Source organism: Rattus rattus, chromosome 8 (genome assembly GCF_011064425.1).
Source record: "Rattus rattus isolate New Zealand chromosome 8, Rrattus_CSIRO_v1, whole genome shotgun sequence".
Classification (NCBI taxonomy): domain Eukaryota; kingdom Metazoa; phylum Chordata; class Mammalia; order Rodentia; family Muridae; genus Rattus; species Rattus rattus.
In genome coordinates this window covers 39,433,665-39,461,582 of record NC_046161.1, presented here as the reverse complement: position 1 = coordinate 39,461,582, position 27,918 = coordinate 39,433,665, and the positions used below count along the sequence as shown (strand labels likewise).

Below are 27,918 nucleotides of genomic sequence, written 5' to 3'. Positions count from 1 at the left end.
GAAGAAGACTCTCACATCACATCCTGTTCATTTCCTTCTTTCTCACCCCAGAGTCGCAGTTACAATGCACCATGTCTTGAGCCACAGGGCAAATGGGATGCTCAGATGCTCTACTCCGTCTTAGGGTCTTAGAACTTTCAGAAGTAACTCACTTTTCATTCTTCTCTTGTCCTAGTGACCAAACAGATCCTTTTAATCGTAGTCCCCTTACCATGGACCAGATCCGGCCAAACACAGAACTGAAAGAAAAAATTCAACGGTGGCTTGCAGAGAGGAAGCAACAAAAGGAGCAGCTTGAATAAACACTGTGAACTCTGCACCGTGAACATGCCCCAGGGTGTAGACAGTTGCTTGTGCTTTCTCTCTTTCTGCCTCTGATCCTCTCCCTTTTCTTTGTTCGGTTTTGTTGGTTTTTTTTTTGGGGGGGGTGGCGGTATTTCATTCTTTGTTGTTTAAATTAGAAAATTGTTCTTGTGCAAATTATGATAATTACGATTTTTAAGACCTTGTTGTTTCCCTGGCTCACAGGAAATTCTCCTCACAGCTTCTTTATAAATCATCACTAATTTTCAGCCTCGGTTTTCCTATACTTCTTACTTCCTTTTCTACCCTAAATTATATTAAGTCCAACAACAAAAATGTCCTGCCATTTTATTCTTTCCCTTCCCAAGGACGGTTCAGACATTTTTTTAGTGAGCACTGCTTTTAAGTCTATGATGTCAGTCCTTCAGTGCCAGCTGATGACATCCAAGCCCCTACTGTCCTGGGTATTTACTACCCATAGGGTCTGGGCTCAAGCACCTGGCCTTACTATAGCTCTGTAATATTGCAGAGTCGCTTTCCACATAAATGCAAATACCTTAGTGTGTGTATAGATTTTCTGGCTGATGGATGAGGTAATCTTATACAACGTTTGTATTATCTTGTCACTTAATGATACCATCACAGACACTCCTATGAGGATCTCACCATCAAAAAAGTAGCTGTAGGATCTTTCAGTGAGTGACAGTGTTATATGGAACTTCCAGTAAGAGGATAAATAAGCCGTGGGGCCCTTTTCTCTTTTGTGCTTCAAGGACTAGGCCTGGGTAAAATACGCAATAAATATTGTATCTATATGAAAATGTCATTTTAGGACACTTAATGCAGTATATGTATGTGTTAAACACACAGATACTGTGTCCTTTTTTTATTGGTCTCATTTAATTGAGTGCCACATTATATCATGTCTTCCCGAGTAAGATTTATATAGTGTGTGGCAGTGTTTTCTCACTTACTTGTTCTAGTCAGGTAAAACCCGAAGACTATACGATGTACATAGCTAGTGTTTGGGCTGTGACCTGGCTTCTAAGAGCTGCTTCTCACCTAGCCTTAGTTTATCAATTAATAGAGATTGAAGCAAAATCTTGCCCCCAAGCCATTTTAAAAATCTACTTATCTCTGGGTAGTTAAAAGTGGTTCTGCCCCACTTCTCCAACTGTTTTGCTGTAAGGGGCTCAGTCCTTTGTGGGATGTTTTTATATCATATCAATCTCAGCCCCGAGGTGTAAAGGACAAGAAAATGTGGCTGTAGCTTCTTTTACAGAACATTACTGTTCCAAAAGAACATACGAAAGCAGTGTTTCAGTTCCAACACAGTTGCAATAGCAGTCCTTTGTGTGTTTTTTTCTTGTTATCAACTGGAAAACTTGTGATTAGAGAGAGCACCTCACTCTGGCTATTAAAGAATGTTACCTGTTGTAAACAGGGACGCCTCAGGCATATCTGTAAATGCCAAAAGGTTAAGGCTGATTCAGTGTGCCCCTGGGCCTTTAGGTATATGTTGACAGGATTTCTTTTCTTAGGTGAACTTCATTTCCTGTCTGTAGTAGTCTCCTTTCCCTCTCTGGCAATGAACTGCATATGAAATAAGCTTCTACCCGCTGCTCTGAACTTTTCCAAAGCTAATGTGGGAGGATGCTTTTACACTCTTATTTGAAAATGAGGGAAAGCCCAGTTTTACAAGTGAAAACTGGAGGAAAATAGGTACAGACCCTCCAGAAGACAGCTGTTCCCAGCAGCTTTCTGGCGGATGAGCTCTGAGCTGTCTCTTGTCTCTGTCTGTATTCTGAACTGAACTGAACCTTCAGACTGTAAGCCTCTTTGGCAAGTTTGTGTTTTGTTTTGTTTTTTAAGCTCTTCTGATACTTTTCTATGAATGGCTGTGACACCACTGAGGCTGCTGAATACCTTTAATGACAAAAGCAAGTGTGTAGCTTAAGGCCACTGTTGGTGAGGAAACCAAGTGTCCTCTGTGCCTTCTTTCTGTGAACTAATTTAAAGACATCCAGAAAAAGAAACTCTAAGGACTCCCATCCTGGTACAATAAGACACATATGTGCATGTGCAAAGGTCAAAGGGTGTCTTGTCTGGAACTCGGCCGCAGCTGTAAATCTGTTAAGACTTCCTGACATACCAAGTTTTACGTGATGACTTTGCTGGAGGACAAAAGGAAAGTGAAAACTTCAGTCAGCTCATAACTCACCAAGAGGCTAATACTAAACTTGGAAAATCATTTAGAGTTCAAGCAGTTGTTTGTTTAATATAGCTTTCTGTGGGTGTGTGAAAATGGAGGGCCACTTGAGAAGTAGCCTGACAGAACAGGCGAAGGTGCCAGTTGCTGCTCAGCACGCCACTCTACAAAAGCTTCATTACTTTATTTGGTTCTGGTTGCTAAGCAGCCATTGGGCAAAGCCCACTGGGTACCATGACAAGCCAGACTGATGCCACATCGTTGGCATGTGAGGAAATAGTGCACATGTTCTAACTGCTAAATGGGGAAGAACCTAGAGCAGAAAAGGAAGAACAAAACAGCAAAAAGGTTGGACTGAAATCAACTCGATCGACAACTGTATTTGAAACATTCCAGGAAGGTTACTTTTTGTCAGACTTGCCTGGGGGGAGTTTGCTCAAAACTTGTATTTAATAAATGAGCAGCTGACTTACCACCCTTGTTATCCCTTTATTTACAGTACTGAAAGCGAGTGGCAACCTGGTATGGTGTCTGCCTGTAATCCCCACTACTAATGATAGGAGGATTGGAGGGTGAGGCCAGGCAAGGCTACCAAGTGAGTTCAAAGCCAGTCCAGGCATCTTATCAAGACATTTCAAAGGAAAATTTGGTAGAGTTTGCTTAGCATACACATTGCTAAATCCACTACCACAAAAAGAAATAGTGACAGTTTCAGAAGCCCCTCTGAAAACCTAGTGGGTTTTGCTACTTTCTCAAAGGCAAGATACTAGCAAATGTGTATGACCTGGCTGACCCTAACTGGCCTCACCACAGACCTTTAGAGCAGTGGTTCTCTACCTGTAGGTCACCTAAGACCATTGAAAAACACAGATATTTACAGTTCATAACAACAGCGAAGTTATAGTTATGAAGTAGCAACAAAAGATAGTTTCGTGGATGGGGTCACCACAACATGAGAAACTGTATTAAAGGGTGGCAGCATTGGGAAAGTGGAGAACCGTTGCTTTAGGGAGGCACCCTGAGGCTGTCCTCAGAAGACAAGTCTCAAGGAGTGCTTATTTATTCTAATTAGCTCCTTTATGGCTTCACTTCCCAATCTAAATAATAGACTTTTTAATACTTTACCACCATGTCCTTATTCCGTTTCCATATCTATGACATGCAGAATCTCAGCTTAGGTTAATTTAACCATTACTCTCCAGTACCTAAACTACAGGCAACTGGACAGCCCACAAGCCTGTGGGTTCCACCACTGCCCAGCGCTCTTCTCTGTGACCTTCAGACACTCTGAAATGTAGCCTTGCTCACCCCAAGTTCTCTGTCTCCCATTTCCTTTTCACTCAGGTGGCATTTGTCAGATTCCTCACTTGGAAACTTTTCTCCCTTCACCCCATTTAAGGAAGAGGTCCCACCATTCCCAAACAAACTCCTCTACCTTCTTTGCTGTCTCCCTGTCCTTAACTGTTCAGTTTCTCCTGAGTTCCACCTTCCTCTTGGGTTGTCTGACATTCTTTTGCTTCCGTATTTCTTCATTGATGCAATCTGGTTTCTAAGGTTTTGAAACCTTTTCTAGTTAATGTCACAGATGTTCGTGCTGATACTTAGCTGGCCTATCTTTCCCCCAAATGCATAGTCTTACCCTAGTCCAAGACTGGCCTATAACTTCCAGTCCTGAGGCTTTTCTGTATGCGGTTATAATGGGTTTCATCACCCAGTTTGTCTTTCGTGCTTTAATTTGACATCACTGTCTAAGGCAGCTTGTCTTTCCCACATTGAAATGCTTCTGACTCCTTGATCCCACTTCTAATTTTTCTTGCTACTTAACCATCCCATCAGTTTTACTTATAAAGTTTGGGGTTTTTTCCAGAACGCGTTCTCATCAAATAGTTTCCTACATAGTTTTGGGGTTTTCGGTTTTGGTGGTGGTGGATTTCATTCATAATGTCAAAGTTGGGGTTGGGGATTTAGCTCAGTGGTAGAGCGCTTGCCTAGCAAGCACAAGGCCTTGGGTTCGGTCCCCAGCTCCAAAAAAAAAAGAAAGAAAGAAAGGAAGGAAGGAAGGAAGGAAGGAAGGAAGGAAGGAAGGAAGAAAGAAAGAAAAGAAAAAGAAAAAGAAAAAAAGAAAAGAAAAAGAAAACATAATGTCAAAGTTACAAGCCCTTGGAGTTTGTATGTTTTCTTACACATCAAGGATCTCCACGTTTTCTCAGATCAGCACTAGGCCTATTCTTATGTTCCTTTCTATATTTTTCTTGCAACTGATACTCTTTGTATGACTATTTAGGAATCTTAGTCTCTAAGGGGACAATACCCAAAGCATGTTTCCACTGAATTACAAATGCCTGGCACAGTGCACACCCTCAAAACACACGACTTCATTCCTCTTGTCCGCACAGCTCCTAGTGGCTTGTCTTTTTTTTTTTTTTTTTTTTTTTTTGGTTCTTTTTTTCGAGCTGGGGACCGAACCAGGGCCTTGCGCTTCCTAGGCAAGCGCTCTACCACTGAGCTAAATCCCCAACCCTTTTTTTTTTTTTTTTTTTTTTTTTTTTTTTTGGTTATTTTTTTCGGAGCTGGGGACCGAACCCAGGGCCTTGCGCTTCCTAGGTAAGCGCTCTACCACTGAGCTAAATCCCCAAAAGCCGGGTTGGATCCCAATTCTGATGCTGGCTGCGGAGGAAAACGGAATTATGAAGTCAAATAAAGAAGTCGTTGGGGTTGGGGATTTAGCTCAGTGGTAGAGCGCTTGCCTAGCAAGCGCAAGGCCCTGGGTTCAGTCCCCAGCTCCGAAAAAATGGAAAAAACAAAAACAAAAAAGAAGTCGTTGATTGGGTGACTCACATAAATGTAAGGCCTATGTGGCCCCTTAAAGTTCTTATTTGACCTTGGCCCTGCTATGCCTTTAAGACGAACATATCGACCCACAAGCATCTTGTGAAGCATTCCAGCCTCGATATCCATGCTTTCTGAAAAGCTACGAAACTGCCGCAAGCTAATGTGGCGATGAAGCAAAGAAAATCAATGACGCATGCGCATTTCCCCACTTCAACGATCTTCCGGCCCACCGTGAATAGCTGTCCCAAGTTATGCCTGGTTCCTGAGGAATCTCGTTATTCTCCACGTGTTATCCTGCCTCATTTTATTTATATCTACGTTTTTACTTGTGCTGAACAAAGTAATCTGACTAATGAGATGCCACAAACACGGAAGCAATACCTATATATTTTGAACAGGCATAGAGGGGGCAGCCTGACCTTAGAAGTGAGGAAGGGGTCCTTCCGCGGGTCCTTACGGGGGTGACATTCAGCCGGTGGTTCGGGGAGACGAACCTTCCACCTTAGACCATGGCCAACTTCATCCGTAACCTCGCGGACAAGGCACCGTCGATGGTGGCCGGTGAGCGCAGCGCGGGAGAGAATCGTGAGGGGAAGGAGTGTGCTGCGGCACCAAGGGGCCCGCGGGCGTCGGGAGGGCCTCCAGGAGGCAACTGCAAAGCCCCAGCCTCGCCTGGCCTGTCCCTGGCTGCCTAGGGCGCACAAGCTGTTGGGCCCTAACCGGGCCTGTTAAGTGTGGTCGTGTGATTTTTGCCCGGCCTCACTCCGCCGCGAACGCCATGACGCCCCATTACGGTGCCGGGAGATCTAGGAAGGGGAGGACGACGGTAACAGGGGAGAGGTCACACATCAGACCTTATAGCTGATCTGGGTCTCAGTGAAGTTGTTAGAAAGTCATCAGAAATTTTAAATGAAAGTTATGTTTGCTTACCATCCTGGTCAGATGCTAGAGAATGCTGAGTCCGACGAAGGGAATTTGGAGCGTGGGGATGAATATCCTCACCCCAGTCAGCATAGAAAACGATGCCTGTCAGCAGTCGTCTTCAGAACGATGGCTTGGCATTCGTGGGCTTGTTTTGTTTGAAAATACTGGTAGACAGAGATCTCTCAGATAAACACTGAATCGTTACAAGCCTGAGCAGTATATTCAATCGATACAGTTCTCTTCTGAGTAGCAGAAATTATTGTTATCTCTGAAGCAGGAGATTAAGTTTACATTTCCTTCTTTACTGTATTATAAAGCGGTTGAAGGTCAGATTTCTAAATGTGAGTACACTGTAGCTGTCTTCAGACACACCAGAAGAGGGTATCGGATCCCCGTTACAGATGGTTGTGAGCCACCATGTGGATTCTGGGAATTGAACTCAGGACCTCTGGAAGAGCAGCCAGTGTTCTTAATCTCTCCAGCCCTAGAAGGTGGAATTTTAAAAACTTGTAATTTTGAGCTTTCGAACCTGTTTTGCTGTGCTTGGATATTTAGTAATTCATTTTTCTCTCCCCTTCATCACCAGCCAGACAATAGTGAGCTATTGAAACCCTTAAAGTGCCAGAGTCTATAAATACTGGATTCCTTCCCTCGGAACCCTAGGCTGCCAACAACTGTTTTGCAAAGAATTTGCATAGTAAAATCATTAGGTGTTCTGCAGCAAGTGCTACAGTTTTCACACCAATGCAACCAAAAGGCTTTGACATTTGGACTTTGATGGTTTGAGGTGCTAACTTTAGTATTTCATAGGGATATTTTCCCAGCTGTATGACTTTTGCATCTTTTAGGTAGCTTGTATTCAGGAATTTAAAACTGGTTTTATTGATAAAATACAAAATAACAAAAGACATTGCCAAGGTAAACTTTGGTCATGAAACATAAACCCAAACCCTTTCCACTGTTGTAATTATAAGATAACTTGTTCTAGAAGTACTGAAAAATGAGGGCTCTGAGAAAACAGAACGTTAAGTAGATTTTTGCTCTGCAGCATAGGCTGGTGTATTAAATGTGAATGTAAAAAGTATTTGATACTGACTGCTAACTGGATCTCTCAGTTCCTTAGGAATGTTGCTTGAAGGAAGAAGTCAGTAACTTTATTATCATACTTCCCCCAGAAAGGTCAAAGTCTGGTTTTTCTGTTTTGTTTTGTTTTTTTCTTAACTAAACTCTAAATTTTATGTGGGTTTCACAGCTTTTCCATTCATATCCTATGAGTCTGTATTCATTCTAGGGTATTACCTTACAACTAGTTGTCTTGTGTGTCTGTTTCCCTTTCTTATATCTGATATTTGCTTTCATGATTTGGCCACTTGGAGATGTCTGCTTAGATACCCGAGACGGATAGCCCTGATGGTCTGCATGCCCATCTGCTGATCTGATGTGGCGGGCAGTCTTCCGCTGTGAGGCTACTGCTTGCACTCTGCACCTGCCCTTTTTTGGCGGTTTCATACATTTATGTAACAGTTTTAGTCATTTTCATGTGTACACCTCCCTCTCCTGGAATTCTCAGCAAATCCACCTCCTATCTTCATTCACTACCCCTCAGAAAACATCACAATGACATCCTGTTAGTGACAGGCCTTATGTGTCTATAGCCATTCTTTACAAGCGAGTAACCAGAGCAAGAGGGCTTTCTGTTAGAGTGGCGGGTAAGTCCATTTTCTACATGAATTAAGTGGGATTCTGTGAGGAAGATCTGTTTCTAGTCCATTTCTCTCTCCCTCTCCCTCTCTCTCTTGTTTGTTGTTTCAATTGTAGATTGCACAGGCTCTTTTAAGTTTATTTCATACTTCTTGTATCTAGTTCTATCTCGTTATTTATTGCTGAGATTGTGCCAGCCTTGGCAGCCTGTAGGTTTTTGGTTTTTTTTTAATTGGCCCCCTTTGACATGCCTTCTTAGTTTTTGGTTCTACATGATAAGTCATCTCTTTATTTTCTCTGCTTAGCCTTGGCCTTGGCCATTTCTCCAAGGAGCCCTGGGTCCTTTTATTAAACAATGGAATTCACAGATTACCCTCTAGGTTCTGGGTTTGTTCCTTGCTGCTACAGTCCATTTCAAAGTTCTCTCAGTGGACAGATGTCTGAGTTTAGTTTCTTTTGCTGTAATAAAACACCATGACTGGGCTAGAGAGATGGCTCAGTGGTTAGGAGCACTGATAGCTCTTTCAGAGGTCCTGAGTTCAAATCCCAGCAACCACATGGTGGCTCACAACCATCTGTAATGGGATCCCATTCTCGTGTGTTTGAGGACAGTGATGGTGCACTCACGTATATAAAATAAATAAAATCTTTAAAACAACAACAACAAATCACCATGACCAAAGGCAACTTGGGGAGGAAAGGGTTTATTTCATTTTTACAGCTTGAAATTCATCATCCAGGGAAATCAGGGCAAGAACCTAGAGTCGAGTGTTATTTGCTGGCTTGCTCCCTGTGGCTTGTTCAGCCTGCTTCTTTATAGCACCTAGGACCACTAGCCCAGGAGTGGCACCACCCTAAGTGAATTGGATGCTCTCACACCAGTCACCAGGAAAACGCCCCACAGGCCAAACTGGTAGGGGCATTTTCTCAGTTGAGGTTCTTTTTTTTTTTTTTTTTTTTGGTTTTGGTTGGTTGGTTGGTTTTTGGGGGTTTTGTGGGGTTTTGTTTTTGAAACAGAGTTTATCTGTGTAGCCTTGGCTATACCGGAATCACTCTGTAGACCAGGCTGGCCTCGAACTTAGAGATATGCCTACCTGCCTCTGCCTCCTGGGCACTGGGATTAAAGGTGACACCACCACTACTCAACCAGTTAAGGTTCCTTCTTACCAAATGACTCTAGCTTTTGTTAAGTTGACACAAAACTAGCCAGCTCAGCAGGTATCAGACATACCTATAATTGCACGTTAGTCTGTATACATAGATATTTGTCTCTAGGGCTGAAGAGATGGGTCAGTAGTTAAGAGCTCTTGCTTAGGACCTAAATTCAGTTCTCAGCAGCAATGTGGTGGCTCACAACCACAATTCCAGTTCCAAGGGATCTGGTGCCCTCTGCTGTCAGCTTTGAGCACTACACACATACATAAGCATACATACAGGCAAAACACACACAAAATAAAATGAATCTTTTTTGGTTTTTAAGATTTATTTATTTTATGTATGTGAGAACACTGTTTCTGTTTCAAACACACCAGAAGAGGGCATCAGATCCCATTACAGATGGTTGTGAGCCACCATGTGGTTGCTGAAAATTGAACTCAGGACCTCTGAAAGAATTGTCAGTGCTCTTAACCACTGAGCCATCTCTCTAGCGCCCCCCCCCCAAAAAATCTTTTAAAATGAATAAATAAGTAGCTGAGTGACGTCGGTAGTGGCAGGTAGATCTCTGTAAATTTGAGGCCAGCCTGATCTACAGAATGAGTTCCAGGACAGCCAGGGTTACAGAGAAAACCTGTTTAGAAAAAAAAAGTGAGTGAATGACTGTTTTGTGCCCCTCTATGTACATATAATCCTAATCCAGCAGCATCAGATTCCTGCTGCCTCACCATACATCTGTTTCTGTATGCGTTTCTATCACCGTCACTGTCTGCTATAACTTCAGTCCAAGATCTTGTACATGCACTACCGCTGAGCTACATCCCGAGACCCTGTGTTGCTTTTGTTACTATATCTTCTGCTAAATTCATTGATTCAAAATAGTGACTACATCAAGGAATTTCAGCTTAATTCTAGGGGTTTGTTTGTTTTGTTTTCCAAGATAGGGTTTTTCTGTGTAGCCTTATCTGTCCAGGAACTCACTGGTTGACCAGACTGGCCTTGAACTCACAGAGCTCTGCCTTCCTCTGCCTCCTCAGTACTGGGATTAGATTAAAGGTGTGAGCCACCACCACCCAGCACAGATTCTAGTTTTGGTTCTTCTTACCAATACATGTAAATTTTATTTTTATTGAGTGCACCGTTTGAAAGGGGAGCAGCTCTACTCTGGTAAGAGAGATTTAAGCCAGCCCATATCACTAAGGATACCAAAAATGAATGGATACTAATGGGTATAATTTCCTCTGGACTTGTGGCCAATATTGTGATGAGCCTCAATCTTATTATTAATACTATTCATTCTACATAGCTTCTCCCCTTCTGAACCTCCTCTCTTCAAAATCTGGTGTTTCTACAAAGGAACATAGGCTTTTGTCCTTGCAAGCCTAGCTCTGAGTAACTTTACACCATTTGATTTGCCATTCAAAGATGAATACAGCACTAGCTGGCCACTAGTGAGTGCGTCTGACATTAACTGCTCAGCGCTTCCTGCCTGGCGGAGTGTCCCTGTGACACAGGTGTCCTGCATCTTCAAAGCTTCTTGTTACCAGGGAGCAGCAACTCTGACTTTGACACTGGGTGCACATTCAGTCCAAGCAGTGAGTGGATGTGATACATGAATAAATATTTGTGTCCAGCCCACACATCTGCTTCTTTCCATCTGTAGTGAGTTCACCCTGGATTTTTTGTTTTGTTTTGTTTTGTTTTGCAGCTGCCGTGACTTACTCGAAGCCTCGATTGGCCACATTTTGGCACTATGCCAGGGTTGAGCTGGTTCCCCCAACCCTTGGTGAAATCCCTACAGCTATTCAGAGCATGAAAAATATAATTCACAATGCCCAAACTGGTAACTTCAAACACCTCACAGTTAAGGTAATTCTGCTAAATGAAAAAGTATGCTTGTGATTGAAAAGTGTCTTCCCTGGGGATATTTCCAGTTCTTTTGATTAATATATGTATTTTCCAGTAAGGCAAACTCCAACATGAGAGATTGTCTCTTTTTTGACTGCCAAGGAAAGACATTTTCTTTTCTCATTTTGTCATCTGGATAGAAGTAATCCAGCCGTTTTTTGTCTTGGTCTAGTTGTGATTATAGAGCAAAAAGGTGAGCGTCCCGAGTTACTGGGAACCTCATTCTCCTTTCTAATGCCATCTACTATATTATAACATGCTGATATAGTTTTTGGGCTTTGTTTTCTTTTTAAGATTTATTTATTATATATAAGTTCACTGTATTTCAGACACCAGAAGAGGGCATCAGATCTTATTACAGATGGTTGTGAGCCACCGTGTGGTTGCTGGGATTTGAACTCAAGACCTCTGGAAGAGCAGTCAGTGCTCTTAGTCACTAAGCCATCTTTCCAGCCCATGGAACTTGACTTTAAGTACACCGATGTCTAGTAACTGCTGTGATCAGAGCCTTTGCCTGGGGGAGGGTGACAGTCAGGAGACTTCAATACCCCCCGGTCCACCTGAAGGAGGAAAATGACCTCCAAAAATGTTATTAATAATAGTAAAAAGGTCCAGTTTGTTTATAGAAGGATTTTTTTCCCCAACTTGACTTTGTAATTCTAAGTTTGCATTTGAATGAAGCAATGCTTTCTAGAACTATGTGTGGTTTGCTTTTTTTTTTTTTTTTTTGTTTTGTTTTTTGTTTTTGTTTTTTTTTCTTTTTTTTTTGTTTATTGTCAGGAACATAAAATAGATACTGAGTACTTGGAAAAAATTAATCCAAATGATAGTGAAAGAAGGAGGAAGACAGAGTCCTTCATCTTATTCCAAAGTCTCTGTTCAGAGAGAAGCCTTCCTGTGAATGCCCTGTCTAATGTGTGAGCCACTTCCAGGATGTGGGTTGTTTTAGGACCCATAAAGTGTCTCGTAAAATAATAATGAAAGGGTTAAGCCAGTTCGGGCCTTTAAAGATCTCTTTGAAACAGTTTATAAGCTCAGGCTCGTTTGCCTCACAAAATTGAAAGTTCAAGGCTCTCAGAAGTTGGACATTGAATATCAGTAATTCCTAGCTTTGGCTAAAACTGTTCTGTGATTTTAATATCATCCTTACATTCTCTGTTAATCCTGAGAACAGTTTCAAATATGTGTTGGGTTTTTGTTTGTTTTTTAAAGTACCTTAAAATTTGTGCTTTTTCTTTTCCAGGAAGCTGTGCTGAATGGTTTGGTGGCCACTGAGGTGTGGATGTGGTTTTATATCGGAGAGATCATAGGCAAACGTGGCATTGTTGGCTATAATGTTTGAAGACCAATCTTTAACTTCTGATTTGAGTTCTTATCTTGAACCATGTGTAATGAGACTGCTATCTGAATAAAATGCTAGCTGTGCAGTGGCAGTGTTTCCTCTGTCAAGTACTGCACAGTGACAGTATTTCCTGATAGTAAGTTAGTCGTCTTTGGCTTTGTTACCCTGATACAGGTTTAAGTGTATGTTTGTTTAACCTGCAATTAGGAAAAACTTGTGAATATACATAGTACATGGACGTATGATGGTTAAAATTTTAATTTAAAATTTAATGGTGGTGGTGGTGCACACCAGGAAGTAGAGGTTGGTGATCTCTGAGTTCGAGGCCAGCCTAGTCAACAGAGCAAGTTCAGGACAGCCAGAGCTACACAGAGAAACTTTTGTCTCTCCCACCTACCAAAAAAAAATCTGTAATCCTAGTAGTTGGGAGGCTCACTTCAGATTTAAAGCTAACTTGCATGGACTACACAGTTTCAGGCCAGTAATAGTTAAACAATGAAGCTCTTATCTCTAAAGAGAAAGAGGCTGAAACTTTAAACAGGTGTAGTGCATATGCCCAACAACAGAAAAGACTGATGTAAGATCACTTGAGTCAAGGAGCTCAAGACCAACCTGAATGTATAATGGGACTTTGTCTCACAAGGAAATATGGGGGAGGGACAGGAGTGTAAGGCCAGCTTGGGCTATGTGAGGCATTGTCTCATAAACAATATTCTTTAAAATGTTGATATAGTCCTCAGATTGAATATTTGCATCAAGAAGGAAGAGGGTAGTATGCTTAGCTATACGATTATAACGTCTTTGACAGTAGGGCACGGTAAAAGACCCGTGTAACTGGACAGTCTGTGACAGGAACCTCTCATCCTAGTGTTCATGAAGGTCTCTGAATTCAACACCATTCTGGTCTGCATATTCAGTTCCAGTACAGCCAGGACTATATAGACAGATCCTGTCTTTCTTCAAAGAATAGTCTAACTGGGATATATTATTAATCTGGTTTTGTAGTTTTGCAAGATCCAGTAGATAACATTTCCAGTGGTGTCATCCAAGGGTCTAAGTAGTGTATTATGGGCTGAAATAAACAGTGATTAGTATCAGTTTGTCTTGTGGAGCGGTTCATGAGGATGTTAGAAGAGGTGCTGATCCAGTGTTGCCGTGGCTGCAGACCCTGCAGTCTCTGGTTGGCTCAGGGGTCTTATTCTAACCTGTTCTTAAAGTCATAAGCCTGTGGTACAGTATTGTTCCTTCAGTAATAGTGTTTAATTTTGTCCTTTTAGTCCCACAATTGGAACACAGCTTCTATACCTTAATGAAGAAACAGTACAGCTCTTCTAGATATGCGCAAGGTCTTTATGGAGACTGTTCTCTTGTAAAATATAAAGTAATGTTCAAATGAGCACAAGTGATCCAAACTAAGTCATGCTGTATCTGTACATACTCTGTCATGTAAGTTGCATAGCACAGGACTGTAGGGATACTTCTATGACGACTTAGATGAATTTCCTTTCTATGTAGTACATGACCAGTAAAGCTAACCAGGAGAAAAACACAACCAAGATAGGAATTCAGCCAGTGCCTGCTGTAGCCTAAACTCAAGTGGGTTTTCATATGTAATGCTCCGTTGTAAAGCAGCAGTCACACCAGAAGACATTCCGTCTTCTCTACTGCTTTCCCCCACAACACACCTCTGTGACTTACACTGCGTCTGCATTTTCCTGAATTAAAATAGCTGCAAGTAGTGATCACTGGATTTCACCAGGCTGCTGGTCCCTATCATTCCCACATACCTTGTCTCCTTGCAGAGACTGGAGTTTCATGGAATGTGTGAATACTGATGGCTTGGTTTTCATTGTAGTTCAGTTGCTTATGAGTACCATCCAAGTACTTCCTTAGCATAGAAACCTGTTCAAGACTGGTCCCAGTTCTAAGAGCTCTGTCTGGTTTTAAGATGAGGACAATGGAAGATAAACTTGGAAGACGCTAACCCAGACCATGTTGAGAAGATGGACCAAAAGAGGCTTTCTGGAGATGACCTAAAGAAAACCTCAAGACTGAGGCAGGAGTGTGAGGCCAGTCTAGGTTACTTAGAGCCCCAGTCTCAAACCAGGAGAATGCAGTCCAAGAACAGTGGAGAGTAGGGTATGGGACAACCACAAAGCTGTTCTATGGAGAAAAACGTGGACATGTGTAATGCCAGCAGGGCAGGTGGAACTGGATGGTCAAAGGTCAAGGCTTGAAGAAAGGACTTGGCAGTTAAGAGCACCGGCTGCTCTTTCAGAGGACCCAGGTTCATCCCAATACCTACAAGGCAGCTAACAATCATCTCTAACAAGTTCCTGGGAATCCAGTGTCCTCTTCTGGCCTCTGGACAGCAGGCATGCACATATTAAATGTAGGCAAAAACACCCATATACATTTTTTTTTAAATTAAGTATTGTGTGACCAAACATTTCATGGGAAGATACAACACACATTTACCTCAAACAGGAATTTCATGACAGACCCAAATAAGGATACCACTGAAGTCTAACTTGGCAAACCAATGGATTCTATTGGGGTTCCTTACAGGAGCAGAAATGACTCAAAGTGGCACCACCAAAGCCCACTGCAACAGGTAATAGCTCAGAGAAGCTAGGGAAACCTACAGCATACTGCAAAAGGTTGGAAGAGTGTTCTTGCCAAGTTGGTATAAATTGGTCTCATTTAGGCTAAACCTCTTCAAGCAGGTGATGGTCAGATCTAGGAGTCTTCTTTCAGGTTCACTTTCCTTCCATCTGAGGGGCTCTCAGCTTTCATTATTAACTCTGGTAGGGAGAGACCTAGTGAATCTGGTCAGTTTCAGGGGCTTCCTGAAGCTATTTTAAGTTATTTATCTTCCTGCATAAGGAGCTTCCCTGTAGGATGCAATGTTTCAATCTAGATAAAATTTCTTCCACAAAAAAGTCAGGATCATACTTGGCTATGTAGCAAGGAAACTGACACGAAAAAGTAACACACCTTATATTTCTGGCATTCTGGAAGAACACTAGTGTGAAGTAGTAGAGAGGAGACGGAAGTAAGATGATCGCCAGCACATTGAGAACAACATGAAATGTCTTTTATGCCACTTTAAGAACTGCACTGCCTTGGAGCTGTGCATGGTGGCACACTTAATCCCAGCGCTCTGGAGGCAGAGGCAGGTGGATCTCTGAGGCCAACCTGGTCTACAGAGTGAGTTTCAAAACAGCCAGAGCTACATAGATCCTGTCTCCAGAAGAAGAGGAGGAAGAGGAGGAGGGGGAGAGAATTGCACTGCTTGGTTATATACACTAGCAGGAGATGCTGAAGAGGCATAAGTGGAAGGATCATGACTTTGAGGCTATTCTGAGCTGTTCCTTGGAACCAGTAAGATGACTCAGTGGGTAAAGGTACTTGCCACCAAACCTGATGTTCAACCCCTGGTTGAAGGGGAAAAGAAACTCCTGCAAGTTACCCACTGACCTCCACATGTGCCCAGCCATACCCATCTGACAACGTTTTGTGTGTGTGTGTGTGTGTGTGTGTGTGTGTGTGTGTGTGTGTGTGTGTGTGTGTGTGTGTGTGTTTTAGAAAAAGGATGGCATGGGGCTGGAGATGTAGCTCAGCTGGTAGAATTCTTGCCTAGCACACTCAAAGTCTTGGACTCAGTTCCCTGAGTTGCATAAACCAGGCCTGCGGCCCATGTTCTGTAATGCCTGCACTTGAGAGGCAGAAAAATCAAAAGTGTAAAGCAGGCCACATAAAAGTGAGACCAACCTGGGATGCATGAATCAGAACATTGACTGAATTCAGCCAGGTGGGTGGCACTCAAGCCTATGGCTCAAGGCTGAGGCAGAAGGATCAAGAGCTAAAGGCCAGCTTAGGTTACCCACTGGCTCAAGGCCAGCCTGAGCTACATGGTGAGACCCTTTCTCAGAGGCAGTGAAACTATACTGTTGGGCCGAGAATGTAGCTTACCCAGCAAACACAGCTCTGAGTTTGATCCCTAACACCAGGAAAAGAAATCCCAGCATTTGAAGAACAGTAAAGATAAAATTATTAGAAAAAAAGATTTTAACAAGCTGGAGTGGTGGTCCATGCCTCTTGGAAAAAAGACACAAGTAGATCTCTGTGTGTTAAAGGCAGTCCTGGTCTATAAATTAAATTTCAGGATAGCCAGGGCTAAATAGTGAGGTCCTGTTTTTGTTTATTTGAGGGTTTTAGGGGTTTTTTTATTAAAAAAAAAAAAAAAGGTAACAATTGAACCATGAACAGGCAATTTCAGTCCTCTGTGACAAAAGCTGGGGTAGACAGCATAGGGTGCGTGTCCTGGGTCTCCGGTCTGTAAAGAGGAAGCGTGAGGAGAGGGATGGTAGCTTCTGCAGCCCACACCACTTCATCCGCAACAGTTGCTCGGCAACACCTGTACAACAACAATGTAGACTTTTTATTTTATGTGTATTTGCCCTTATATCACCAAATGTGTGCCCAGTGCTCAAGAAGCTTCAAAAAGAGCGTCAGATCTCCTGGAATTGGGGTGGCTAGAGCCACCATGCTTGTGCTGGGGAACAAACCCAGGTCCCCTACAGAATCAGCAAATGATCTTAACTGCTGAGTCATCTCTTCATCCTTTGAATCTTTCATTAAAGACAATATGTTTGACAAAGGAGCTAAAACCATCCAGTGGAAAAAAGATAGCATTTTCAACAAATGGTTCTGGTTCAATTGGAGGTCAGCATGTAGAAGAATCCAAATTGAACCCATTCTTATCGACCCATACAAAGCTTAACTCCAAGTGGATCAAGGACCTCCACATAAAACCAGATACACTCAAACTAATAGAAGAAAAAGTGGGGAAGAGCCTCGAACACATGAGCACTGGGGAAAATTTCCTGAGCAAAACACCAATGGTTTATGCTCTAAGATCAAGAATCGACAAATGGGACCTCATAAAACTGCAAAGCTTCCGTAAGGTAAAGGACACTGTCAATAGGACAAATGTCAACCAACAGATTGGGAAAAGATCTTTACCAATCCTACATCCAACAGAGGGCTAATATCCAATATATACAAAGAACTCAAGAAGTTAGACTCCAGAGAGCCAAATAACCCTATTAAAAAAATGGGATACAGGGGCTGGAGAGATGGCTCAGCAGTTAAGAGCACTGACTGCTCTTCCAGAGGTCCTGAGTTCAAATCCCAGCAACCACATGGTGGCTCACAACCATCTGTAATGGAATCCAATGCCCTCTTCTGGTGTGTCTGAAGACAGCAACTGTGTACTCAAATACGTAAAATAAATGTTTTTTTTTTTTTTTTTAAAATGGGAACAGAGCTAAACAAAGAATTCTCAGCTGAGGAATACTGAATGGCTGAGAAGTACCTAAAGAAATGTTCAACATCCTTAGTCATCAGGGAAATGCAAATCAAAACAACCCTGAGATTCTACCTTATACCAGTCAGAATGGGTAAGATCAAAAACTCAGGGTGACAACAGATGCTGGAGAGGATGTGGAGAAAGAGGAACACTCCTCCATTGTTGGTGGGATTGCAAGTTAGTACAACCACTCTGGAAATCAATCTGGAGTTCCTCAGAAAAGTGGACATTGCACTACCTGAGGATCCAGCTATACCTCTCCTGGGCATATACCCAAATGATGCCCCAACATGCAAAAAAGACACGTGCTCCATTATGTTCATAGCAGCCTTATTTATAATAGCCAGAAGCTGAAAGAACCCAGATGCCCTTCAACAGAGGAATGGATACAGAAAATGTGGTACATCTACACAATGGAATATTACTCAGCGATCAAAAACAATGACTTCATGAAATTCATAGGCAAATGGATGGAACTAGAAAATATTATCCTGAGTGAGGTAACCCAATCCTCCCCCCACAAAACACACACACACACACACACACACACACACACACACACACACACAAACGGTATGCACTCATGGTATATTATTCCAAAAGCTCGAATTACCCAAGATACTATCTACAGACCACATGAAGCTCAAGAAGGACAACCAAAGTGCAGATGCTTCAGTCTTTCTTAAAAGGGGGAACAAGGGGTTGGGGATTTGGCTCAGTGGTAGAGCGCTTACCTAGGAAGCGCAAGGTCCTGGGTTCAGTCCCCAGCCCCAGAAAAAAAAAGGGGGGGGACAAAAATATTCATAGGAGTGGATATGGAGACAAAGCTTGGAGCAGAGACTGGAGAATGGCTATTCAAAGCCTGCCCCACCTGAGAATCCAGCACACACACACACACACACACACACACAGCCAACAAAACTAGACACTGCTTAGATAAAGCCAAGAAGTGCATGCTGACAGGAGCCTGATATAGCTGTCTCCTGAGAGGCTCTGCCAGAGCATGACAAATACAGAGGTGAATGCTAGCAGCAAACCACTGAACTGAGAACAGGGTCCCAATTAGAGAAAGGATTGAAGGAGCTGAGGGGGCTTGCAACCCCATAAGAACAATAATACCAATGAACCAGAGCTCCCAGGGACTAAATCACTACCCAAAGAGTACACATGGACTGACCCATGGCTCCAGCTGCATATGTAGCAGGGGATGGCCTTGTTGGACACCAATGGGAGAAGCCCTTGGTCCTGCCAAGGCTGAACCCCCCAGTGTAGGGGAATGTCAGGGTGGGGAGGCAGGAAGGGAGGGTGGGTGGGGAGGGGGAACACCCTATGGAAGAAGGGGAGGAGGATGGAATAGGGGGCTTATGGACAGGAAACTAGGAAAGGGAATAACATTTGAAATGTAAATTTAAAAATATCCAATTAAAAAAAACACTAATATGAAGTCAGACATGGTGCTGCATACATGTAATCCCAGCAGCTAGGAGGCAGAGGCCAGCTAGGAAATGAGACCACTAGGAAAGCCAAGGTTGGGTTATAGCTCAGTAAGAGAGCGCCTGCCTTATATGAGCCAGGCCCTAGGTTTGATCACTAGTGCTCTTGAACGAGACAGGAGGAAGGTGGGAGGGGGTGTGTGTGAAACTATCCATGCTGGGTATCCTCTACTTTGTGATATCTCTATTGTTTTCTTTGGGTAACAGACTGCTCTCACTTGATCATCCCTTAAATACCTGTCTTTCTTCTGTGTATTCCTCACTCAATACATTTGTTTCTTCCTCCTCCTCCTCCTCCTCCTCCTCCTCCTCTTCTTCCTCTTCTCCTCCTCCTCCTCCTCCTCCTCCTCCTCCTCCTCCCTCCTTCTTGTCTTGTTATTGTTTGGGCTTTTGTTTTCTTTTGAAAATTTTTTGTTGTTGTTATTGTTATATTATAGTCTCACTATGTAGCCTGGGCTGGCATGGAGCTCACTGTGGTAGACAGGCTGACCTGGGACCCAGAGCAATCTACCTCCTTCTGCCTCCTGGGTGCTGGGATTAAAGTTGTCACCACCACTGCCCAGCTAAGTGTTCATATTTTTAAAGCACTTATACTGGCCATCTCAATTAGCCCCCCACTTTCTCTAAGGCACATTACATACAGGATTTACCCACCTTACAGGTCTAGTGCTGAGCAGGAGGAACAATGGGGACTGGCTAGGACCTGTGGGTAGTAAATGATGGAGCTCAAATGGGTCCTTGCAACAGTGCTGTCATAGACGGTGTCCCGGCTTTTCTCAGGATCCCCATTTAGACAGCCCTGTCTAAATGCACTGATGCACGTTGATACAGATCATTCTGAACTGCTTTCTTACAGCTTCAATTCTGTTTGGTTCTACTCTCAAACTATACTAAGGTTTATTTTCTCTTAGATAGTGATCTTCCTAATCCTAAATGCTAAAGAGCTTGGTGGGACTTCTTCCCTAATTAGCTTGCTTTTTACTTCTCCCAGGTCCTGATCACTCTTGTCATGAGTATCAACACAGTCTACTAGGGATACACTTTAGCAGTGCGCTTCCCTGCACCTGCTCCCCACACAGAAGGCTCCCACACGCAGAACATTCCATGCATGGGCTCCTCACCATCCATCTATAACCTTGCCTTAGTCCCATTTTGGCTACCAAATATTGTTTAGCCACACAGTTTCTAATCAGTTCTCATAAAAACCAGCTTTTAAATATCAGGTCTACTACTCCCCTGGTTGCCTACCAATCAATCACCAGGTCACACTCTCTTTTATCTCATGGCCATTTTGTCTCCTGGTTCACTGTCACTCTATGACACAGTGGTCCTCAACCTTCTAACACTGCGACCCTTTATATAGACAGTTCCTCATGTGGTAACCCACAACCGTAAAATTATTTTGTGGCCTTCCTCGAACTTTGCTTCTGGTATGAATTATAATGTAAATGTGATTGTGATATAGGACATCTGATATGTGACCCTCTAGGATCAAAATCCATAGGTTGAGAACCACTGCTACAACACTACTCTGCAATTTCAGCATACATGTTGGTCATTGATTGCCAAAATTGCAGCATCCTGCCACTAAGGATCTTTTTAAAAATTATTTATTTTGGGGTTGGGGATTTAGCTCAGTGGTAGAGCGTTTGCCTAGCAAGCGCAAGGCCCTGGGTTCAGTCCCCAGCTCTGAAAAATAGAAAAAGAAAAAAATTATTTATTTTGTATGTGTGTGGAACACTTGTCGTGATCAGAGCACAACATGTGGGAGTTGATTCTTTTGTAAGATAAATGGGTTCCAGGGATCAAACTCAGGTCTTCAGGCTTCAAGGCAAGCACCCTTACCTGAGAAGTCATCTCTCCAGCTCCCACCAAGGGTCTAAGAAATGAAAGTTCCCAGGCCCTATCTCAGTTCTCCAAGCTCCCAACGACCAGCGCCCACCTTTCTTTAGTACTTTTCCCTGTGTCCTTATGAAACCAGCATCTCTTTCTAACTGCCTACCAGCCCATCCCCCAAATGCACACCTACATTTATTTGAACACAGTTTGACCATGAGCAAATTGATCCTCATAACCGTGACTTTTCCCCCGCTCTCCAAACTTATTAACAGTCTCTGGTTATCATTCTCTCAAGCACGCCTTCAACTTCCTTGCCTCTCACCATGGAAATTGCCAAAACCACATCCTTGGCTTAATCTAAGCACTCTGTATTTCACCCATGAAGCTAAGTTACGCTGGAGAAAACAACTGAGAGAACCAGTTTCATTTTATACTCATAATCAGAACCTTGAGACGGCACTTCATAAGACGTGCCAATCATATTGTAGTTCTTTTCCTCAGGCCATGATTATTTCCATCAACAGATGATCTTGCTTCCCACTTGACTAAGAAAATGTAAGCAGTTGGAGCCCTTCCACTTCGGAGACATCATCTGCACACCTACCCTGTTTGCACCCATGTAAATATAGATGCAGGAGTGACTCAGCTGGCACCAGCTCGGGAGCAGTCTCAGCCTGCAGGCCGTCAGGAAGTGAGTCCCCCAGGCCAGCATCTCCCTTGGTGGCAGACTGCCACCAAAGCCTGCTGTTTATCAGCCTGGGACCAAGCACAGCAAGTGGCACACTTTGCCTGAACTAGGTGCTGCAGATTGCGAGCGCCAAGCACACAGAACTCACTCGTACAACCTCTGATGGGGAGAGTCGGCTTATCAATTCAGGATCCGTGTTATATAAAAGCTTCTCTTGTTGCCTCTGGTCCTAGCCTCTTCTACTCGGCACATCTCTGTTTCCCTTTTTTTCAGCTCATCACCTCTTTTGAGCCGTCTCTTCAAATTTTTCCAAATTGCCCTCCCTGCTTTTTATGGATGCCTGTATAGCCCACATCACTGTACTCTATTGCTACATTTACCCTTATTTCCCTCACTCCGTCCACTGCAACTGCTTAAGGAAGATAGGGTATCCAAGTCACCTTTGCAATCCTAGCCTATCACATTATCTGGCTTATATAGTAGGGTTTCAAAATAGGAAAAAAGCAGACTCTATTTGCTGCATTTGGTCCCGGGCTGATAAACAGCAGGCTTTGGTGGCAGTCTGCCACCGAGGGAGATGCTGGCCTGGGGGACTCACTTCCTGAAGGCCTGCAGGCTGAGACTGCTCCCGAGCTGGTGCCAGCTGACTCACTCCTGCATCTCAACCTCCAGCGCTCAAACAGATTTGAATCCTGATTCATTGTGTTGCTTGCTGGCTGTTGGAGCAGAGATGCTTGTGCCTGAGGCCAGGAAGGAAGAGACAGGAGGTGGGCAGCTGAAGCGCCTTTAAGGGGGGGAGGGGGCGCTTACGCAATAGACGCCTGAAAATCCTTGGAATGCTTCAGAAATGTACCATCTGAACTCTCTCTCTGCCAAGCCCGCATTTCGGGGTACATCCTCTGTGCAGCTGAAAGAACATCATAAACAGCATGGTTTTCCTTACAGGGGTTTCAACATGCAACCCATAGATGGGCTTTGATACGAATTATACCCTGGGCTTCTCGCATGAAGCAAAAAAAAAAAAGGGTTATCTTCAGAAACTCCAATTCCGGTGTTGTCAAATCCAAAAGCAATTAAAATACTGTTGTGTGGTTTGGAATTATAGCTTGCATGTTAAAAAAGCTACCATTTCCCCTAAGGACAGCCTGCATTTTTACCCCAATGTCACCTCACCCTGGGTCTCAAGAGGGTAGGGAACGCAAGAGAACAAGTCATTTAAGCCAAGCCTGACAGCAGGACCTATAATGGCAGGACCCTGAAAGCAGGGACAGGATTGCTATAAGTTCAGCTCCGGCCAATCAACACAGTGCATTCTAGGCCATCAGAGCTGCATAGTGAGATCCTGTCTCAGGCAAAAATAAAGACGAGTTCTAAAACACCACCAATTAGAACACCATGGAAGAGTGGCCACCACGTCCAGGGACACTTGGAGTCATGGAGAGAAAAATGAAAGCACCAATGACCAAGCAGACAGGAGAGTGGGGCTCCTTCACTGCCTTACCCTCAACCTCATTACAGCTTTGTCCTCTTAGTGGACATTGGTTATATGATACCTTCTCTCTCTCTCTCTCTCTCTCTCTCTCTCTCTCTCTCTCTCTCTCTCTCTAGTTTTGTTTGGTTTTGGGTTTTTTTTTTGTTTTGTTTTGTTTTTTAAGGCAGATTCTCGATTTGTAACTCTGGTAACTCACTAAATAGAACTCACAGAGATCCTCCTGCCTCAGTCTATGTGCAGCACCACACACAGCAGCAAACTGATTTTCAGTTCTGGGGTCCAAATTTCACTCCCACTGCACCAGAGGTAAATGCTGAAGCCAAATGGACCTGGATTTGGAGCCCCTGAACCTGTTTGCTTAACCATAATCATCCGGCCCAACTGCCCCACAGCCGCCCTTCCCAGGAGGAAGAAAACATGGTAAACTCCCACATTAAGATAAGGGAGTCACATGTCTTCCTTGACTGACCTCTCCTGCTACCTTCTCTCCTCTTCAGGAGGTGGTGGTTACTACACTGGGAAGGACTGGAGTGGGGAAGGGGATGTCTTTCTCCCTTTTACATCTCAACTCCAGCCCACAGAGACGATAATCTATTTCAGTTGAGCCGGAGCAAGTGATGGCATACAAGGTGTGCCCTGTGTCAGAGCCCTGGGTAGCACAGTTTTCCCTGGGTCCTAAACAACTGGAAGGGCTCTGTGTTGGTAGAGAGGGCTCTAACCAGAGAAAGGAGTAAGGGAAAGTGGAAAACCTGACCCTCAATAGTTGAGAAGTTCAAACAACTCACAATGGTGTAACGACCTCCTCTCTGCTCACATTTCAAAATCAATTCTCCTTTGTTCATTTGCTTGTCTGTTTGCTGTGAGGGTCCCACTGTGCAGCCCTGGCTGGCTTTGTACTTGCTTTGTACTGGCTTTGTACTTTGAACTTGCTATGTAGACCAGGCTGGCCTTGAAATCACAAAGATTTGTCTGCTTCCGAGTGCTGGGATTAAAAGCGTGTATAACATCACGCCTGACTCTGTTGTTGGTTTTTAACTTTTTAAAGAAAGATTTATTATATGTAAGTACAGTGTAGCTGTCTTCAGACACACCAGAAGAGGGCATCGGATCTCATTACAGATGGTTGTGAGCCACTATGTGATTGCTGGGATTTGAACTCAGGACCTCTGGAAGAGCAGTCAGTGCTCTTAATTGCTAAGCCATCTCTCCAGTCCAGTTTTTTAACTTTTATTTACTTATTTATTTGCTTTTCCTTTTCCAGATAGGGTTTCTCTGTGTAGCCCTGGCTATCCTGGAACTTGCTCAGTAAACTAGGCTGACCTCGAACTTACAGCAACCCACCTGCTTCTGCCTCTCAAGTGCTGGGATCAAAGAAAGGCGTGCACCACCACTGCCTAGCCTAATTTTTAGCTTTAATTTTTTTTTACAAATAGTTATTTACTTAGTTACCACATATGTATGAATGTGTTTGAGTGTGAGGGAGATGTATGTGGTTTATGCACACGTGTGTGGGTATGGACAGCTATGAACATTTGGAAGGCCCAGAAGAAGACATTGGAGTCCAGCTCTATCCCTGGCCCCTCAGATAGGCTCTCATTGTACTCAGAGCTAGCTTGGCAGCTCACAGTTCTAGCAATCCTCCTGTCTCTGACCCTTTCCCTATACTCTATTCTCCCAGATTGAGGTTACAGGTCCATGAGACCATGTCCAGCTTTGTATGGGTTCTGGCTGCTTTAACTCAGGTCTTTACACTGGCATAGCTACCCACAGCCTGTCAATTTAAAGAAACAAAAAGCATTTGTCTCAGTTTTTTGTTTTTTTGTTTTGTTTTTTTTGAGACAGGGTTTCACTCTGTATCTCAAGCTACAGCTTTCTCTGTAGATCAAGCTGGCCCCCGACAGTGATTCTCCTGCCCTGCGTCACAGGTTTGAGTGTACAAGAACACGCCACCACACATGCTCAACTTTCTGATGTCTTAGTGAGGGTTTCTATTGCTTCAACAAAACACCACGGCCAAAAGCAAGTTGGGGAGGAAAGGGTTTATTCCGCTTACATTCCCAGATCATAGTCCATCACTGGAGGAAGTCAGGACAGGAACTGAAAACAGGGCAGGAACCTGGAGGCGGGAGCTGATGCAGAAGCCATGGATGGATGCTGCTCACTGGCTTCCTCAACATGGCTTGCTCAACCAGCTTTCTTATTGAACTCAGGACCACCAGCCCAAGGATGGCTCCACTTACAATGGGCTGGGCCCTCTCATCGGTCTCTAAGAAAATGCCTTGCAGCTAGGTCCTATGGAAGTATTTTCTTCATTGAGGTTCCCTCCAATTGGATAACTCCAGCTTCTGTCAAGCTGACATAAGACACACATAAGCCAGTGCATCGTTGTTTAGAGATGGGGTTCTCAATGTGTAGCCCATGATGGCCCCACAGCCCTCAGACTCCTCCGAGATTATAGAAGCAAGCCATCATACCTGGTGAAGTCTTAAAGATAGGGAGATAGCTCAGTCAGTGAGGTGATGAGTTGAAGCCTAGAGTACTCAAAAGTTAAGGTGGTGGCACACACCTTTGATCTCAGTACTGGAGAGACTGAGGCAGGCAGTTCTCTGTGATTCCAGGCTAGCCTCATCTACATAGAGTTTCAGGCCAGCTAGGGCTACATAGACCTTGTCTCATAAGACAAACAAACAAATAACAATAGCAATAAAAACCATGATGATTTATAATCCCAGCACTAGAAAGACAGCCTAGCCTACTTGGTGAGGTCAAGACCAGTGAGAGAAAGTTTGTCCCAAACTTTCAGCTATGTCTTCTGATTTTGTTTATGTTTTGTACTGTCATCTCCCCAAAGACAAGTAGTGGGTATGCTTTATTCAAGAGTCTACCCCTGAATTTGTAAATTAAATTATTTTGAGCTGACACATAAAAATGATAGGTATTTATGGAGTGCCATGTAATAGTTATTACGTGCATACACTGTGCAGAGGTGCCATGTGATGGTTACATACGTGCATACACTGTGCAGAGGTGCCATGTGATGGTTACATACGTGCATACACTATGCAGAGGTGCCATGTGATGGTTACATACGTGCATACAGTGTGCAGAGGTGCCATGTGATGGTTACATACGTGCATACACTGTGCAGAGGTGCCATGTGATGGTTACATACGTGCATACACTGTGCAGAGGTGCCATGAGATGGTTACATACGTGCATACACTGTGCAGAGGTGCCATGTGATGGTTACATACGTGCATACAGTGTGCAGAGGTGCCTTGTGATGGTTACATATGTGCATACACTGTGCAGAGGTGCCATGTGATGGTTACATACATGCACTGCATACACTATGCAGAGGTAGTAACTTTTTTATATGTTTAGGTATGTAGCCTGCAGGCATGTCTATGCATCACATGCGTGCTTGGTATCAGCAGAGGCCAGCAGAGGGTCGTGGATCTCCTGGAACTAACGTTATGGATGGTTGTATGTGGGTGCAGCAGATCAAACTCCAGTTCTCTGGAAAACAACGGCTCTTAATCATTGAGCCAACTTTCCATCCAGGCAAAAGTTTCTCTGTGTACCAGTCCTGGCTGTCCTGGAATTCACTCTGTAGCCCACACTGTCCTTGAACTCACAGAGATCTACTTGCCTCCGCTCCTGAGTACTAGGATTCAAGGCATGTGCCACCACACCCGGCTGAATGTTTTTAAAGTATGCATTATGGTATATATTCCAAAACATGTCAAGGGGCTGGGAATGTACCCCTCTGAGCATGCGGGGACAGTAGTGTTGGCCCTTGGTACTATTTTTAGTTAAGCAATGAAGCCATGCCAAAATACCTTTACCCAACTAATCAAGAAGGATGGCTTTTGGGAAATCTTTCAGGCCAGTTATGATTGCTGGAAAGAAAACAACCAACTCTCCCTTCAATGGTCTTTTTAAATGACAGATCTCTAGTAACTCAGTACTGACACTGTTCCTTATGGACTCCATCTTAGAACTCTAGAACCAGCAGCTTCTAATGCCTCTAAGAATGTCTGTCAATCAACACGTTGTCCACCTAGCTAAGGGGCAGCTTCCTGGAATTAAGACGGCAGAACCTAGGTTATTATTAACTCACACTTCCTTCTCCTCTTGTACCTTGGCCATGACCTTAATCCTCACCTAGATTTTCCATCCCATCTACGGATAAAAATTTGTTCTGAATTAGATCAACTGACCTGTGGTCCTGGTAGCCTTAGAAAATCGACTGGGTGGCTGCAGGGAATCTTAGCCCATACATTCAGACTTATCCATGACTTACATAAACACAGACATCTCGTTTAGGGACAATACTGGAGGGTGGCTCCCGACTGCCTAGATCCCCAGCTCCAGGGGGATCTGATGGCTCTGTCTTATGTGACCACCCACTCTCATATTCACACACAGACACATCCACAATTAAATACATATTTAAAAATACAAGTTGTGACTGAGGAGCTCATGTAGGGTAGGGCATTAGATAAGGCAGTGGGCCACACTGACTGTCATTTAAATCTGACTTTAAACCTATCCAGCTGGAAACTGCTCAGTTTCAAAGCCATTCACATTTTTTTTCCTCCCTGTTCGGGTTTTGTCCCTTCCCCCATTTTAAATTCATATTAAAAACAAAGCAA

General features: G+C 43.6%; 2 protein-coding genes across 4 annotated transcripts in view; both read left to right on the top strand.

Annotated features, from left to right (window-relative positions):
* The window catches only part of Ube4a (ubiquitination factor E4A), a 42,369-nt gene extending 39,382 nt beyond the window's left edge, over positions 1-2,987 (top strand). For 2 of the 3 annotated variants that reach the window (XM_032911447.1, XM_032911450.1), the window contains one exon: positions 176-2,987. In XM_032911447.1, coding sequence (XP_032767338.1) covers positions 176-302 — 127 coding nt within the window. In that variant the 3' untranslated portion in view covers positions 303-2,987. The remainder of the gene's footprint in view (positions 1-175) is intronic. The other variant, XM_032911449.1, reaches the window with a different exon arrangement.
* A 2,784-nt stretch (positions 2,988-5,771) lies between these two features.
* Positions 5,772-12,514, top strand: Atp5mg (ATP synthase membrane subunit g). The gene is made up of 3 exons (XM_032909900.1): positions 5,772-5,905; positions 10,833-10,993; positions 12,276-12,514. Exons 1-3 carry the CDS (start codon positions 5,854-5,856, stop codon positions 12,372-12,374), a joined length of 312 nt encoding a protein of 103 aa, XP_032765791.1. The 5' UTR covers positions 5,772-5,853; the 3' UTR covers positions 12,375-12,514.
* Positions 12,515-27,918: the final 15,404 nt, after the last annotated feature.